Consider the following 17,995-nt stretch of genomic DNA (forward strand, 5'->3'; position numbering starts at 1 on the left):
AGTAAGTGTAGCGGGTAAGACACGTTTGTTGTAGGGATGCACCGAAATGAAAATTCTTGGCCAAATCCGAAACTGAATATAATGAAAAACTTTCCCGAATACCGAACAAGGTTTTTAAAAAAAAATTCCATTTTTTTTTTGGCCGAGGCCCCACCCACCATAGTCCCACTATAAATTACATGTGTCCATTTACTTTTTATGTAATATGTTTTATACTTTCTGTGAATATAATCCAATTAATCTTATTTCCATCCTGTATAGACACTTGCTTTGAAAATTGGATGTTGTCATATTTGTATCCTTGCGCTAAATTTATCAAGTCCGACTCAATATGATAAATAATGTTGTATGTGGTTCTTGTATTGCGTAACATGAAGACTTCACAGCCTCTCTTCAGGTAGAACTCTCATACTGCAACACTTGTCTTTGTAAAGAGACAAACTGTCAGGATAAAGTCGCTAACCTGCCTGTCAGCTCGCACTGGTCTGTTTCGGTGGATTTACCATAAAGGCTTGAATACGTGTGCACTCCAAATTTAGGTGCGGCTAGCTTAATCGCCTTCTCAGAAACGAGTGACAGAAACATTCAAAGCGGTCCAGACCGTTTGTTGCCTTTTCTAAGCAGTCAGCCATAGATGGAGTGGATGTGCTAGGAGACAATTCAGCAGAACAGTGTCTGCAAACGGCGATTTTTGCGTCTTTCTAGGACACTTAAAAATGCTTCCACACTGCCGACATGTCAACGTAATTGTTCGGTAAAATTAATTTTAGGCCGAACACCGAAAATGCTTCTATTTTTCTATTTTCGGCCAATTAATTTCGGTGCAACCGTTGTTTGTTGGGCCATTCTAATTAAAATCCAACATAATCTGATTTAGGAGACCCCCACCAAGGAACTGGGTGACCACTCCTCCGGCTCAAACAGTCAGGCACCAGAGTTCAGCAGCCCAGTGCCCACTGCCAGCTACCTGAACCGGTTTACCAACTCTGAAAGCTCCACTGATGAAGAGGGTAATGCCAATACTCATTAAATATATGCAGCTGCTGAAAATAGCCTTTGCCACTTGCCTAACTCATACATTAAATCCCTACAGGTGGTGGTTTTGAGTGGGATGATGACTTCTCGTCCCCCGCACCTGCCTTCCTGCCCAAGAAGGATAAAGACCCCGTATCAAATGTTATGTCCTCATCTGCAGCGTCGCGTTTTTCCTCTCCGCCGCCGGCAGTAGGGCGCGTGCTGGAGCCCAGCTGGACCAGCTCCTCAAACTACTCCCGTTTCTCCATCTCACCAGCCAGCATCGCCAGCTTCTCCCTTACACATCTCACCGACTCTGACATAGAACAAGGAGGTAAGTTGAGCATGCAGTCGCACCAAACCTGTATGGGTTTTGACACGGGCTTAAAGGAGTAGTTTGACATTTTGGGAATTGCGCTTATTAGCTTACTTAGTTAGATGAGAAGGAACCTGATGGTAACGACAAAACTCCAGGACGTTAATACACCTGGCCAACAAATAGTCGAGCACATAACCATCTGTAAAACTGCAATATGTTTTTACACTCTTTACACAGATCTAACAAATGTGATTAAAAAGTGTTCATTCACAAGCTTTAGAGGAGCAGGTGGTGGATTGATTTTACCTTTGGACAGTGCCAGAAAAGCCTTTTCCACTCTTTATGCTTAGCTAAGCTTACTGGCTACTGGCTGTAGCTTCATATTTACCATACGCACAAGAGAGGCATTGATATTTTCTCTCTGCAAAAATACCCTTATTCCCAAAATGTCAAACCATTCCTTTGAATAAGGTTAATTTTTATTGCAGTCTTCATTCCATGCTCGGTCACCCTAATAATAATATAAATTAGTCATGTTTGAGTAATATTCATCAGTCAGTTGAACATGTTTAAACTCTCTTTATCCTCTTTTGTTCACCTCAGGAAGCAGTGAAGATGGAGAAAAGGACTAACGTGATAAATGCAGGGACCATTTATCATCACACTTAAAAAAAACAAACAATAAACCTATACTCGCACTTTTTGAGAATGGAGGAATGGCTGAATAAGGACAGATGACGCGGTTTGTGGTGCAAACCGTGGATGCTTCTCTCAGGCAGAACTGTTCTTTACGTACACGGAGAAGGCCATGAGAACAATGGCTGTAAACTGACTTTCAGCAAATAAGACGGACGAGGCCGAGTCTGCGCGACATCTCCTCTCCAGCTACATCAGTGTGTGTTTTCAGTTCAGTGCAATTCCCCTTGGTGGAAGAAAAAAACAAAGTTTCTAAATGTTTGCTTTAAAGACTCATCAAGCGCATTCCAGGTGTTTTTGTTGTGTGTCGAAGTGCACTCGTTTTCCAGGACTTTTCCATCGCCAAAAAAAAGAAGAAGAAAAGACTTGGCATTTTATGTTCTAAATTCAACACACTAGTCTGGCAAACGTACCACTATAGCCAAATAGGAATAAGCTCTTTGATTTCAGCCGACCTAAAACTGAAGATCCAAGTTTATTTTCTTGTAATATTGTTAATTTTCTTTCCTTCATGTTGTGCGATTATTTCAGTGGTTGCCTTTTTATTTTATTTTTTTGAAGAGTGATTGTTTTTTTCGTAACCTCTTGTTGGTGTTGGAGAGAAACTGTGTGTGCTATTTTTCTCTAGCAGCATTTGAATATAGGAAGGGTTGAACTTTAGAAAGCGAAAGCGCCATCCATGCTTAGGATGATTGGATAACTATGTTAGCTAAAAACCCCTCATTTACAGAGGTGATGCACTGTATTTTCCTTTTGTGTTTTGAAAGGAACATTTACAGTAAAGTCGTTTCATATTTTTGAGACATCTCAGTAAGAATGGTGGGTGGTGTTGAGGATTGTTGCATTAATCCTTACGGATTGATCCAATTTATTAATTTTGTAATGTTTCATTTTATGCAGAAAGTTGCTCAAATGGTTTTGTCCCAATTACTTGCCACTGGGTTTCTATCACAGTGCCTGTGATGCTGTAAAAAAAAAAAAACAAGAAAAACAGCTGCAGTCCTCCATTTGCTATAAATACAAAGTTTCAACTGTAAAAGAAGTTGGATTTTGAAAAAATTTATTTTTTAATGTCAGAATGACGAGATGTTTTGAGCTGTTTGTAAACAAATGTGCAATGACTTTCATGAATTGGTTGAAATTTGAGTATGGGCTCATAGGAAGGTGGTAATGTGCAGGGACTTTAAACTTCACAGAAACTCACTACTAGAACAAAAAAAACACTGCTGCTTTTATCAACTTCAGTGTCATGAACAGAGTTGTCGGCCTTTTTTTCTTTTTACTTTGTGTCAAACTGAATTAACCTGTTCAGATGGTATGTTCCTCAATAAGAACCCCTCCAGTTGCAATTTTGAGCATTTCATTAGTGTGTTTGATCATTTGCAGGCCACACATCGTCTCTGTGGCTGTACAGGGTTGGGTGGGGATGTGAACGGTTTATGTATTGAAGCATAATGCAAACGTTTTTCATGTACAGCTATAAAAACACTGTTCTTTGAAACTGTAGGTTAAACAGTTACTGTATGGTTCTTTCCTTTTAATGAGTCAAACACCTTTATCACAGATGACCTGATGAACACCTGTACTTCACCTGTAGTAGATAATGTCCATCTCGCCCCATACAGAAAGCACTGTACAGTATCTTAGACAATGTTAACCTCTGTTAAAACCAGCAGCCCGTGCTTCAGTTAAACTTGAACATTTATTTAAGGAAATCTCGTTTTATTTGACTACAGTATACATTGCTTAATCTTGCACATTTGAGAAATGTAACTTAATGTTGAACTGTACCTGATGTATGTAAATGTTAATTTTTTTTTCCGTCTGTAAATGGGAATTGATTCAACTGAGTTGATAGGTATGAGGTTTCATTTTGTAACTTAAAAGTTGAGTTGATCAGAGGAACATATCACAGTCGTCAGCTAAAAGCAGTTAAATTAAGACACAAAAGCAGATGTGAATTCATTCTGTCCTTTAAACTTGTAGATTTTAAAAAATATTTTTACTTCATATTTATCATGCTTAGTGTAATTGAATGAAATGTTTATAATTACACTGTTTAATATGAAAATAAATGCAAATGAACTTCTAATTAGGGTTTGTATCTTATGTGAAATTTTCTGTTCCCCTTTTCACCGAGAGCATCCTGGGACAGGCTCTAGTCGGCAGCACGGGTAGAAAAACGCATAAAAGGCGCACAGACCCAGGATGTCCCAGCCAGCATTGCATACCAAGTCTCGTTTGGTGCGCACTCAGTACACAGTGCCAGAAGATTGAACTAGCACAAACCCTAATCAAGCTGTGGCTCACATACTACTGCAGCACATGCATGTGTCACCAAACTGCTGTTCACTAGGTACCTGTACATGTCTTCAAATACTATGACTATTGTGTTAAGTACTATAGAGGCTGCTGTGGCTTAGATCAGTGGTTCTCAAAGTGGGGTCTTTGACGGGGTTCCCCAGTAAAAAGGGGAATAATTTATTTTCACTATAATTCTAATAAGTAACACAGTGACAGAATGTATGACTATTTTGGTCATGAGTTTCATACACTTTCTCTAATTAAACAAGCCAAACTCCTATCAGATTGGAGTCCATGGTCTAATTTGAGTGTTTAGGGATCCTTGATGTGAAAGAGTTTGAGAACAACTGGCTTAGAGGTAGCGCAGGTTGCCCACTAATCGGAGGATCGGCAGGTCGAACCCTACCTCATCCAGTCACCGTGTCCTTGTTGGAAGACTGAAAAGGCGTTATATAAGTACAGTCCATGTACTCCAAACGCAAGGCCAACTTTCTTTGCTCGGAGCTTTCAACCAAATCCCGAATGGAACTTGGCACAAGTGTAACAAAGGGTTGTATATTTACCACAGATAGGAGCCCCAAAGGTGAATAACATTTCTTTGGGGTCCAGTAGGCGAGTGACTAAAATGCATCAAATATAATGGCAACGTCTATGGTTCATTTCTCGCTGGAAGCCTTTGTTTCATGTTATGTCACCCCCGTATTTCCTGTCTGTATCTCTACTATCGCTCAAATACAAATGTCAAAAATGATGTCAGAACATAAAATAATATTTTTAGACTTTATTTCACATGTCAATGCCCTTGTAAGAAGAATGTCAAGTCATGGTGACATTCAGACCTGCCGTGCAGTTTCAACAGTCACGGTCATATCGTGGTCATAGCAGTTATGGATGGATGGAGAGAATACTAACAGGAAGAACTTTCCTTATTGCAGGCGGATAGAGAGGTTATCTAGTAATGCAGAAGGAATTTTCCAGATTTTTCTCTGCAGTCGTGATTAAAGAGCATTATATTTGCCTGAGGCGTGAAGACCTCAAATTTTGCCAGTGCTTTTGGAAAAAGCCTTCTAGATCAGAAATGCTTTTTGTAGCAGTACGGGCACAAAACACTCCACTGCAAACATATATTAGGTCAAAACATGGAGAAACAAAATTCAACAAAAGCATAATAAATAAATTAACTCACATGCAAATGTATGTCAGGCAAAAACAAACAAAACAAGACTCTAAAAAAACAAGACAATGTAGGCTACAGTGGGATTGTGTTTGTGAAGACAAGTTAGTTTGGTAGCCAAACCATAGCCCTTTATCAAAGTCCCTACTCTCTTAGCTTTTCACAGGACATTGTGTATAAGAAAGCTATTGCTAGATCCCAAAACACCCAGTAGCCAAAACCTAGTAAGAGCAAACACATGCACTCCCTTCAAGATCCATTCTATTTAAATGCTCTTGTGCTCCCTTTCCTGTTTTGTCATCAACAAGCCAGGGATTAACATTTATCCATCAATCAAGAGTCAAATCCAACCAAATTATACTGTATAAACTCAGTGGTATGATTCTGCATTCCCTTTACATGAAGGGATTAGGGCCTGTGGGAATGGTCTGAGGAGACAAATGTGGATACCAGGCACAAACAGGGCTGTGGCCGGAGGAGATGGGAGGATGCTACACACCAACAGCATTCCCGTTGACTTGTGTCAGAGGCCGCGGGGGGAGCGGGCTGCGTGGCGGTCCAACAGGAGGGGGATGGGGGGCACGAGGAGCCTCTGCTGAGTTCCCCCTCACACTGATGTGCTCCCATCCTCCCTGAAAGTCAAACACACGTAAATGACTCCGTACTTGAAAATGACACCTGCAAGCATCTTCATAACTATCTGCTAACTTCCTTTGCACATTACTCACTGTAACGTGCACCAACAAGGCCACGATATTCCTATTCAATCAATGTAATAAAAATAATTAAAGAAGTAATTAAAAAAACTGGCTGTGTGATATTGCTGTGCTTTGGTTCTGGTACAACAGCTGCTTTCTGCTACCTGAAATTCTGTCCTGCTCTGCAATCTAGTTAACCAGAACTCTTTACTTGCACTATTTCATATTTAAAGGAGAAGTCTGTTGATGTTCTGTATTTTAAATATTGCCCGTGTCCTCTGTGCCAGAGAGCTCCATTGAATGTCAGAAACTAAAAACACATTAGTGAGCCACACTGTTGCACCTGGGTGACACATTCTTCATTATGATAAACATGGGCACTTTTTAGTCTTTTGAGTCAGTCCCACACACGCACTGTCCTGCTGCTGAAAATACTCACAAGAGCACCTACCAACGTTTATTAGTCCTTCACTGAAAGTATTCGCAGTATTTACTCCCATTTGAGTAATGTGTGCTAAAAACTTAAAAAATTTGTCAGCTTTTTAAAGATGCATTTCTTCAGTAGGAACCAATGTGCTTGAGTAACACAGACAAGGATGGGAAGTCAGAAAGTATTACCACATTGTTGGTTTTGGTCTTGTTGACAATAAGTATATATAATATATCTTTCCAGCTTTATTTTAATTCCTTGAGTGCCAACATTAAAAGCTAAAATGATTTTGAACAGAGATATATGGTCAATTAAAGTGTGTATGTTCTTTTATCATATTATCCGTGAAATGGGAATTAGAGGGGGTCATGGACTCACCCCTATACCATAGTCCCAGGACTGGCCCTTGGGTTGCATGGGTCCCACCCCCAGCCTGTGGCAGACAGCTCCAGGAGTCTCAGCAGGGAAGCCTGGGACTCCATCTGCTATGGTCCACACCTGGAGAGAACAACAGCCCTGAGCCAATCACCAGCCAGTCATGGCTCATTATCAGGTACAGTTTGCAGTCGGATCTTGCTTGTCTTTGGTGCATCACCATGCCCGCTGTCCTGAAGCTTTCTGAGGCGATGCAATTTAAATGGCTTTGGTAAATACAGTGTCCGCAAAGTAACCTCAACTTCATTTCCTGGAGTGACTTCCTGTCTGCTAATACTGACCTGGTCCAGCGGCCCTACAGAAACCGTGGTGACGTTGTTGGAGATGAGCTCCCAGGCCGAGCCCTGAGGGTAGCTGGGGGTGAGGCCCTGTCTGTACCACAAGTTACCTATATGAAGATGAAAAGGGTTTATTTGATTAGAATTCGTTATCTCCAATTTTGTAAAGTTTTCTAATAAAGTAGAAAAATGTGGTGTTTACTGCTACTCACTGTTTTCATCCACAGCATAGACAGAGGTCCGCCCAACAGACAGCTGTCTGAGGGTCTGCCTGAGGGGAGACGGGATGTGGTACCAGCATTCTCCTGTAGAGAGACAAGAGCGCTGGAAGTTGGGCTCTATTTGGTCTATTACTGCCTGGTGCATGTACACAAACAATAAAAGCTTTCATTGACTTTTAATGCTGCATAGGCTACAGGATAAGAGAGAGGTCAACTGACCTGCAGGGTTTTGTGGGGAAACGGATCCTCTGTAGAACACAGCTCCGTCCTTGGCGATGGCCCACACTTGGTTGGCTCCGCCGATGGAGATGGACTTAAAGGTCTGGTCTGTGCCCACATGTAGCCAGGAGCTTCCCTGTGAGATCAAACACACTGAAGCATGAGAGAAGTGTTGTTTTCGACACACTGAAATACCGTAAAACTGATTAATAGGCCGGGCTTTTATTTGCTAAAATCACTGAATTGACCCTGCTTTTATTTGGGACAGGCGTCCATATGGAAACTGAAACTACTATGAAACAGTTTATTTATTTCAAACAGAATATTACTTGTATAAAAATGATCCAATAATATCAAATACACGTCATTCATTTGATCTAGCTCCGACAGACGGCTTATGCGCTTTTATTTTGAAGGCAGCAACGTAACGAAAACAACATAACGGTGCATGATGTGAGAAGTGTGGCAGATGAGACAAAGAGAGATGGGACTAAAGGAATATAAATAATCAAGGAACGGAGACTTTTTCCCCCCCTTTTCATCTCTTCTCTCAAGAATTAGACTTGGGGGCTTTTTGTTTCTGTTAAATGAACTGAAAGATTGAATTGTGGACAATCGAACCGATCTAATGTTGTGTAGCATGTCCATACTGACATACATTTAAATATTAATATTTGTATTAACAATCTAAGCAGCTTAGAAGCAGCTAAAGCTGGGCAACCCAGCGGGGTTTAAGGGGTTTTATACATCCAAAGAACTTCTGTAAAAACCAGACCAGGCGTTTAATGGAGACCCACGTTTACTTGTCAAAATGTGTTCCCACACCAGGCTAGTAAACGGAGTAGGCGGCTATTTGGGACTCTGCTATTAATTAAAGTTTTACAGTAATAAACAATGAAATCTAAGATCTATGAATATTCAGTAGATCTAGAAACAGTTCCTGCTGCTCTCACTGAAAATCTCTCTTGGTTCTAAAAGTAACTGTAAATGTTTACTGTCCGAATTTGTTCATCAGCACGTTTCTCACCGCAGGGTTCTGGGGGCTGACTCCAAGACGACACAAGACATCTCCCTTGTCACTGAGGGCCCAGACAGGGACCTGCTCCATCCTGCTCTGGGCCAGGCATGGCATCAGAGAGATGTCACTCAGAGGGATGGGTGGGACCTGCTGCCATGGACCTCTCAATGTGATCTTACACTTCCTGTACGCAGAATACGTGTTTATTTTAACGCTGAAGAAACTGAGAGTTACACACCACAGAAATGTGTGAGAGTGTGTGTTAGTTTCACCTCGCCCATCTTCTGCGCCTGACAAAGTCTTTCATGGTTTTGTGGCCATGAAATGTCCTGTAGGAGAGAGATAAGTCAGAGTCAAATAGCATGCTTCTCTTTCTTACAATGTTGAGACAGCATCCTGAGAAATAACAGTAACGTACGCGGGGAAGTCTGCGGCGTACTGCCAGCCTTCTTTGTCTGTCCCTCCGGGGACGTTGTAGTCCACAGCCCACTCTGACACCTGAAACAGTTTTGTGTAGGAGAATTAGACGGCGATGAAACAACAAATGAAATGTGCGTGCAGGAGGGATTTTGCATCGATTCTACCGACCCAGGACCACTCAGGGGAGGGCGGGTGTGTGTTGCCTTTGGTGCACTCCTTCAGGCCGCTCTCATCACTCCACATAGGGCGGTCTGTAGGAAGTCCTCTGGAGCCCCCCACAAAAAAAAAAGTCCCCCCCACAAAAAACATTTATGTTTCCGGAGACAACTACTATGATCAAGATCGACTGCAAAGACTTAAACAGCGTGAAACATGAAATGTTCCTACTTGTCTGTGTATCCTGTCATAGGGTTCCATCTTTGATTCTCATACACGTGAACACTCCTGACATCAGTCTGCTGGTGCATCTGAACTGCATCTCCTGCAACACAAACATGGGCAACAATTAAAATGCTAGTATATAAAATAGTTATACATTTGTGTGTCTCTACAGCTGCAACAGGTGGCAGGGTCTTGGACCATGCTAAAGCAAGTGCACACAAAATGACAAGCTGTTAGCAAGAAGATGCATTGCTACTATCTTGTGTGTTTGCAAGTTAATTATTGACACTGACACAAATCTGACATTCTGCAGCTAATCATTATTTACATTATAGTATGGATAGTATAGATGGAATAAACATTTAACATTGTAAATAGAAATCAAAATAAAATTCCCATCACCTAAAATGTCGACTTTCAAGAGAATCTGAGCTTGAGAAGTTGAACCAGCAAAAAAAAAAAAATAATAATAATATTTATATATATATATATATAAAAAAGTAATTTAAAAGGACACATCAAAGGTTTGTGCATATCAGTATCAAGGAGAAGATGTGGGAAACATATTGGGAGATGTCTACAGGGGCTTGTTTACCCGGGGTGGGCTGTTGCCCAAAGCGCCCACTGTAGACCCAGGCGGTGCCGTCCCACCCGATGCCCCACACCAGCCCCAGACTGTTAGACTCTACACAGCGCAGGTGACCCGGGACCTGCCGCCAGAACCTGCAGCACCATACAGCGCAAGCACCCAGCGTTAGCCACATAATTGCTAGCACACAGAGACAAAGTGCTTCCACACACTGCAGGAAAGAGATTAGCAGCACAAATAATACCCACTTTCACCAGGCAGAGCGGTATGTACACACACACACACAAACGCTGATGGGAAACCAAGTCAAGAGAAAGAGAAAACAAAATAAAGCAGACTACTAGTTGGTATCAGTCTCACATAAGGTCACAGGCCAGCGTGTGTGCAGTTGCCTCCAGGGAGAAGGACGGGTCATGGACCATGATGTCGCCCTTTGAGGTTGTGGACCACAGGGCCTGTCTGGACGGGGGACCTGTGATCCCTCGACACTCACAGCAACAGTCAGACAACAGGCTCAACTAAACACACAGGACAGACCCATAAACAACAGGGAACGTGATCAGCAATGAGCTTTAGCTAGTAGATGTAAATACTCGTAAAGTAAAAGACAAAAAACAGTTTGTTTTTCTGTGTATTTACTGTTACCCAGTCATTCATGTCCTTTTCAGTTTGTGCGGCCAGTACCAGAGGCCACCTCTGTTTGGTCCTTTGGGCTGTGTACACAGCAAAGGCATAGTGGCAGTCCCTGAGCACCGGAACCAGCGCGGTCACTTCATTTATAAACACATGAAGGTACTGGAACAAAGACACAAGAAGGTGAGAATAAAGAGAGTGAACCAAACACAACTGCGATTTGTCTAGTTAATAAAACACATGAGGTGATCTTATTCTTGGTGCTATCCACGCATCTGTCACCTTCTAAGAGAATTTAACTGAACATAACTTAAACAGCAAAACCAACCTTTTTCTCATCATACTGTGTGTAGTAAACAAAGAAAATGCTGTCTTTCCTGCCGTCCGACTTGGTGGACTGCTCGAGAGCAACACCCACGTCCACCCAGCGCTGAGGCTTCCAGTCTCTCCACCAGCGTAACGCACCTTTACGCACCCACACTGACTGGCGAGGGACACAGAAAACATGTAGACACAGAAAATATGACAAGAGAGGAGGATATAATCAAGCCACGACAAAAAAAAGAAGGAGTTAAAGAGATGGAAAACCAGCCTTACGTGGCTTCTCTCCAGCGGTTTCTTGCTGATCTCCTCTCTGTGTTCCTGCTGCTGCTGTTCGCTCCAGGCTGCTGACTGGACTGGAGTCAGGGACAGAGAGCTGGTGAGAGGACCTGACAGAGAGACGCACAAGTCAGACGTTTAGACAGACAACCATAGAGATGACACGTATAGCAGATCTCTATACATGTAAAAACACACCACACAGACACAGTGTACAACATTAAAACAACACAGATATAAACTGACAATCAAATAAATGTGTGACAATGTGTTTTTTGACATTTGTAAATTGTTAACTGAGTAAATACATGAATCTTAAATTCTCACTGAATACTGGTTGTCCATATACCTGTAGGACTAAGCCAGGTGATCTGTGAACTCGCGTCCACATCGCAGCCTCCGCCAGAGATCCAGGTCCACACTGGGCCGTCCCCTTCTCCAACGCCCTCAGGGGTCTCCAGAGTCCCCAGGGCATAGGTGGCAGCAGCACTGCCATCTCCCTGTGAGGACCCTGCCGCCTGTGCGCTTCTAGCCGCTTCTGCCCCCTCCAGATCCACGTTCATCCAGGGGACGTCATGTCCTGCAGCCTCAGGGGTCGGGAGTATCGGGGCTCGGGAGGCCACCTCGCTCTCTTCCTGCGGTACCTCAGTGAGGGACGGTTGGGGCGTGGAAGTTTTGTCGCGGTCCGAGACCAGGCTGTTAATGAAGCTATCGCTGGCGGGGATGAATGGTTTGGGGGTGTCCTGCTGGGAGACTAAGAGAGTGTCCTCTGTTTTCAGGGGAGGTGTAGGTGTGTCAGCTCCCCCTAAAGGGACTACAGAGGAGGCTGCTGCCTCTAGGACTGGGGTGTCATTAGTGCTGTCCTGTGGTTCAGTAGGACCTAACTCTGAGTCCGAGTCAGCGCAGCTCAGAACTGAGCCTTGTGAGGCCTCCGTGAGATGGCCACTAAACTTACATTCACCCCTAATACACAAAAAAACACATACAGACAGAGCAGGGGGGAAAAAAAGGTTATAAACAAGTTCACAAAATTCAAGAAGATTCGACTCAATTATTCATACAGACCTGGGCGGAATAACCTCTTTATTGCCCCATTGGGCAGAAACAGGGATCCAGCCGCTCCCGCTCGGTTCAGACGGGGTCACGCCCATTCTGAAATACAGGCCGCGGTCCTCACCTACCGCCCACACCTGACAGAAAAAGGGAGAGGAGTACAATGTAGAACAACAAAAAGGTGAAACGCAGTGATCACGGGCACACAACATGTAACATGTAACATGTCATACTTGATTGAGCAATTAAAAAAAACACACTCAGTAATGACAAAAACGAAATTTCAGCAACAGCATAAAACTGATAGGATACACATGGTAGAATAAAATAAAACTTTTATTATCACTTCAGTTGTATGAGAGGCACTACTAGGTCACAGGCGACTGTTACTTTATAAGGCCATATACTGGTGCCTGCCACCTCACACAAGCCATACCCATAATTACAGCCCTGAAATATGAAATATGGGATATGATGACGACGCCTTGGCCAGCTTCTAATTAGGGAGTCTCCCATGTGTCAGGCCAGTAGGGAAGTAGTCTTGGGATATATAAGGCTGGGCCTGAGGTGCTACTGCTGGGACATTGGCTGGAACGGCTGGCTGTACTCGTGTTACAGTGCAGCAGCGGGGCAGGACTAGAGGCTAGAAGGTAGAAGGGCTGAGGGGTGGGGGGTGGGGGTGGGGGGAGGCAGGGGTGAGAGACAGGAGGGGAGGAGGTGTGAGATGTGGGTTTGCAGTGCTAGCAAAGTCCTTAGCAGTGATACAGAGCAAAGACTTTCTGCCCCCAATCCCAGCCCTGACCTGGCTTGTCCTGAAACCAGATCCACAGTTGAGGGTAAAATGAATCGTTCAGAGGGGAAGCAGCTAGAGTACAGAGGCTGGCTGAGGTGGAAACAGCCTATAATAAGGTTCAAAGGAATGAAAAAATGATACTACTAAATATATAATTGACAAAAATCAAGTATATGTTGTTTTATGTGTCTAATGCATTTAAAGGTTATGTTGTAATACATTTTCATCCAATCTAGTTTTACTTTACTCACTCTACAAAAGGTAAGAATGAATAAGAACTGAAGACTTCTACAGACTTCTACTTGTGTCATTGAGTTTTTTTTTCTTCTAAAAACCCTTCAGCAGTAGTAGCTATAATGTCGAACCTACATTTTATACGCAAAAGTGCATTTGTTAAATAAACACAATTACATTATGCAGTTGACTTTGTTATTGTCTTCTGAATTTTATTTTTAAGGGAGGAGAGCAATACAATGTGATAAGGCCCAGGTTCTCATCAAAAAGGTTTGTAACCTGGTCATTGAGTCCTACATCCACCATCATCATCTCCCCTCCGATGCTGATCCAGCCAGAGCCACAGGGGTTGTGGGAGTTCACGCCACGCCTGAACCACACCTTGAAACACATGCACATAAACATACAGATACGTTACCACCATAATGAACAGCTGCTATTAAATATGCATGATTTTTATGCGTGTGAAGAGTATTCATTCACCTTATAGTCTTTGGTGACCACCCAGACCACACTAACTCCTACAGCCACGTGAAGCGCTTCAACCTCCTTTCCCGGTGATTCCACCTCTACCCATGATGTGCCTGACAGAAGAAGAAAATGTTGTGTGACCCTATCGCAAGTTTTTTTTTTTTTTTTTTTTTTAAATATACCGTCCTACAAAGCTACAGCTAGCTTTAATAGCACCTTTTGCTCAAATGACTTCATATAATAACCTTCATATTTGATTTTGAAAACTGTAAAGAAGTGTTGCTTGCTGATACTACTTGGGCGACTTCACATGCCGATGCTACCGGTGGTCCTTTCTGTGATGCTTTTGGAGGAGGTAAATGTGGACTACAATGAATGCTGACCAGTCGGGCTGTCCAGGCTGAGGCCAGTACGGACCAGCAGGTTCCCATCCCAGAGTAAAGCCCACAGCAGGTCTCCCGGGCCCGCCGATAGCTGAGCCACCTCCTTGGGCACTTCTACTTCCTCCCAGCTGGTGCCCTCTGGAACCCGAGGGTGAATGCCCTCTCTGAACCACACCTGCAGGGTCATGATAAAAACCTAAAATTGGACTGAGTGGAACATGGTGTAACATGCTCATTTGCTCAAAATGATAAGATATATTATGTTGATATACTGTATATAGATCATTAATGGAGCATCAAACCATATTATTTTAAGTAGAAATTTAGCTGACCTTAAAGTTTGACTGTACATATGTAAATTATATGTGGTCATGCTGCCCTCTTGTGGCCAAAAATTTAAAGTGACTGTATCTGACTGTGATCCATGCATTTTCTCATATTAAACCCATAGATTAAACAGTGTGTTTGATTTACACATATTAGACTGTATAAAAAGTGTGTAGAGGTTGTCAAGGGGGAAAATACATACTCCAGTGAACAAGAACAGGGTCTAGTGCTGTATCAGTCAAGGAACTTTTACAATCATAACTTTTTTTGACTTCCAGTATAGATTTTTAATAAACCTCAGGGTTGCATGTAATCATTCAAGTCTAAAAAAATTAAATATGGAGAAAGCTAGGTGTACTTCACATGCTCTAAAACCTGAGAGCGTTGATCTAGCAGACTGACCTGTCCTTGTTGGGACACCCCCCAGAGGTAGGGATACCTTCCAGACTGGTCACTCATCTCCCAACCACCACAGCTTATGTCGCAGAGCGGCAGGGGCGGCTTCCTGGGATTGTCCAGGGGGATCTGCAGAGGCACAGCAACATTGACTTGAATCTTAAGTCAGACCAGTCCTCAACTTGTCTACACAGATATATGGTATAACCAGACAGAGTCCAAACCTTCGCCCAGGAGCCTTGTGCTATGTATCTCCTGTAGCGGATCCACCGCCTGCGACGAACACAAGAGTTCCACTTCTTGTCCGGAGAGAAGTTGGCTGGGAAATCGACTGCGTACTCCCAACCCTGAGGAGAGACACAAACACAGTCTCACTAGAGTATGATAAGATATTTTATATCCCATTAGTCAAATCTAGAGAGATATCTAGCAAGAAAAAAAGCATAGAAATAAATAAAAAGTACTGTGTCTTCATGTGTTGTTTCTTACCCCAGTCTGGCTGGGTACTCCTCCACAGCTCTGATCCACATACCAGTCTCCCTCCCACTCCCAGCTGCGGGAGGGCAGCTCAAAGCTGTGCAGCGGTTGAGGATTCATCCCGGTCACGTCGCTCCACGGCCAGCGGTCAGTGGGCAGCAGTGTGTCAGTGAAGTTGTCCACTGGGTTCCACCTCTGGAAACATACACAAACAGAGCAACCGCACTTCAGCATTACGGCATCTACATTGTTGTTGACAACAAACAAACAGCTTGGGCTGACCTGGTTTTCATAGGTCTCCTCTCGGTAGCGGATGGGGGTCTCGCTCGGTATTATGTTGAGGTAAACATGGTGGTCGCAGCCGATGCCCCAGCAGTGGCCCTTCCCGGCACTGACGCGCTTCAGCTCGAGCAGCAGGTCGTCTGCGCGCTCCCAGCGCTGGCCAGCTGTGGAAAGGCTGTACACCCTGCCATACACATCCACGGCCCACAGCAACGTGATGGGCATGATGGCCCCTGAGCGGAGAATGCAAGATGATCTTTATGACTCGGTGTACTTCAGCTTTATTATCGATATACTGAAGAGATACAGCAATGAGTAAAAGCTACATTTGCGTTTAGATTCATCCATGACCTATGCACTCATAATATACTATATTTTATATTCTGTTATATTTCTGTACCATACTTTATAACATGTTTAACTATATTACTACATTTCACCTATTATTTTATATCCCATATATATTATTCTATATTCTGGTAATATGTTATTCAGTTTTATTATATTTCTATATCAATACAGACAAACACTAAGTATCATTACTTAATCATACATTGTATTTTTCTGGTGTATGCTGTTACAGTAGATGGTATCATATTACTCTTACATACACTCTACTTTGCTGACTTTGCTGCTACTAATCACAACACTATGTCGCCTTGTAATTTTGAGTTTCAACGCTCTTATATAGTTTACATTTTTTTATTTCTATTCTTATTTTAAATACTTATTATTATTTAGGTTTTACTTACTCCATTTATTTAAACTTTCTGTTTTTTGCTGCTGTATCACCTGATGCGGATCAATTAAGGCTTGTTTTATCTTATCTTAATGGGAAAGAGGAATAGGGCCATAAGAGAAATAAATGTGATGGGTTGTATCATGTCATCAGAATTCATAGCTTAAAATCTGCATTTCTGATTTTTATTTTATTCTCAGAGCAGATTTCAGTTTTTTAGTACAACTTGACTCTCAAAGTTTTGACGTCAGTCTTGAACTCTGGCTTTATTCTAAGGTTTCTAAGATTATTCTTAAACTATACACTGTGCTTTCCCCCCCTCTGAGATTCTTACTTTTTCCTCAAAATGACAAGATTCATTTTAGATGTTTTTTCTTCCTCAAAGTGACCAGTGAAACGTGACATTTTGGTTTTAATTTGAAATTTCCGACCGGAAGTCTTTTTTATTCCAGGTGCTTAGCTTGACGTTTGCCTTATCGACTGATACTAATCCGCTACAGTATTGACAGTCACTGTGCTTCGGCTACAGCTGTACATTCAAACAGGCATTTATTCGGTTTATTTAAAACCAATGTACAGTTATGTGATAAAAAAAACGCAGCTGCTTGAACTTTAGTCTCAAATTCAAATAGACGGAAAGACAGAGAAAAGAAACTGGAGGCATTTAGCCTATCAAATTACAATGTTTTTTAAGAGTGCAATTTCATACAATAAAGTTAATGTATCCGACATTAAACCTACTGGTGTGAAAGTAAATCAAGGATGAAAAACTGTGAGGGCTCAAACAGCAGCCTACCTGAATATTGGTATCCGATCCGCGGTTGTCAAGGGAGTAGCAACAGACGTGTCATGGCATCAAGTGCAACAGCCGATACCTGCCGTCTGCGAGGCCCATGCTGCTAGGAGACATTCAAAGCCCACGTTAAATATCAGCACAGTTGGAGTGACAGCGTGCCGCGCAGCGCTAATAACACAGAGAGCTGATATCGAGTCGTAACGTTATGCCGCAAAGTCGGTTATAAGCTGTTTACATGTCCAGGATGCAGGCAGCGGCCAGCCAACCCTCAGAGGCACACACACTGCAGTTACTTACATATGAGGCTCTGTCATGGGCAACACCTTCACAGCGGAAAAGAAGTAAAGGCATTCGTGCACATCCCGGGAGTGTTTTTTAATTCACATTCAAGACCAGAGGGAAGCTCTGTCCAACTCAGGAGTCCACAACAGGAAATGGCGGAAGTGTCGCTCTGATTGGTTGAAACGCTGCAGGAGTGTGGGATCTCTCCCTCCTATTGGTGGACACACAGGAGCCCCAGGTGTTTATTTCTGACGACCGCTGCTGATTGATGCGCATATTTCAATAATTTATTCAGCGCCAAATTAATTATTGAAACGCAAGGGTGGTTTTACT

At 42.7% G+C, this 17,995-nt stretch overlaps 2 protein-coding genes across 3 annotated transcripts in view; one reads left to right on the forward strand and one right to left on the reverse strand.

The window, feature by feature from the left end:
* lmtk2 (lemur tyrosine kinase 2) overlaps positions 1-4,121 on the forward strand; it is a 35,702-nt gene extending 31,581 nt beyond the window's left edge. The window contains exons 12-14 of the mRNA XM_038699507.1: positions 878-1,010; positions 1,094-1,348; positions 1,937-4,121. Coding sequence (XP_038555435.1) covers positions 878-1,010; positions 1,094-1,348; positions 1,937-1,965 — 417 coding nt within the window. The 3' untranslated portion in view covers positions 1,966-4,121. The remainder of the gene's footprint in view (positions 1-877; positions 1,011-1,093; positions 1,349-1,936) is intronic.
* Positions 4,122-5,094: 973 nt separating this feature from the next.
* Positions 5,095-17,830, reverse strand: tecpr1b (tectonin beta-propeller repeat containing 1b). 2 transcript variants are annotated; one of them, XM_038699525.1, is made up of 26 exons: positions 17,678-17,830; positions 17,381-17,480; positions 15,846-16,078; positions 15,576-15,758; positions 15,311-15,433; positions 15,093-15,215; positions 14,364-14,538; positions 13,993-14,093; positions 13,789-13,890; positions 12,495-12,619; positions 11,779-12,392; positions 11,427-11,539; positions 11,158-11,313; positions 10,842-10,991; positions 10,557-10,714; positions 10,203-10,330; positions 9,614-9,707; positions 9,395-9,491; positions 9,225-9,304; positions 9,079-9,135; positions 8,816-8,990; positions 7,789-7,924; positions 7,561-7,653; positions 7,352-7,458; positions 7,014-7,133; positions 5,095-6,139 (listed from the first exon to the last, which is right to left on the reverse strand). In XM_038699525.1, the coding sequence occupies exons 3-26, from the start codon at positions 16,068-16,070 to the stop codon at positions 5,999-6,001; spliced, it is 3,576 nt and encodes a 1,191-aa protein (XP_038555453.1). In that variant the 5' UTR covers positions 16,071-16,078; positions 17,381-17,480; positions 17,678-17,830; the 3' UTR covers positions 5,095-5,998. The 2 variants fall into 2 exon arrangements, with proteins under 2 accessions (XP_038555453.1, XP_038555445.1); XM_038699517.1 differs by having other exon boundaries at positions 5,999-6,139; positions 17,381-17,483; positions 17,678-17,816.
* Between the last annotated feature and the right edge of the window lie 165 nt (positions 17,831-17,995).

The sequence above is a fragment of the Micropterus salmoides genome, unplaced genomic scaffold, assembly GCF_014851395.1.
Source record: "Micropterus salmoides isolate LMB-PRFRI ecotype aquatic unplaced genomic scaffold, ASM1485139v1 Ms_hic_scaffold_10, whole genome shotgun sequence".
In the NCBI taxonomy this organism is placed as follows: domain Eukaryota; kingdom Metazoa; phylum Chordata; class Actinopteri; order Centrarchiformes; family Centrarchidae; genus Micropterus; species Micropterus salmoides.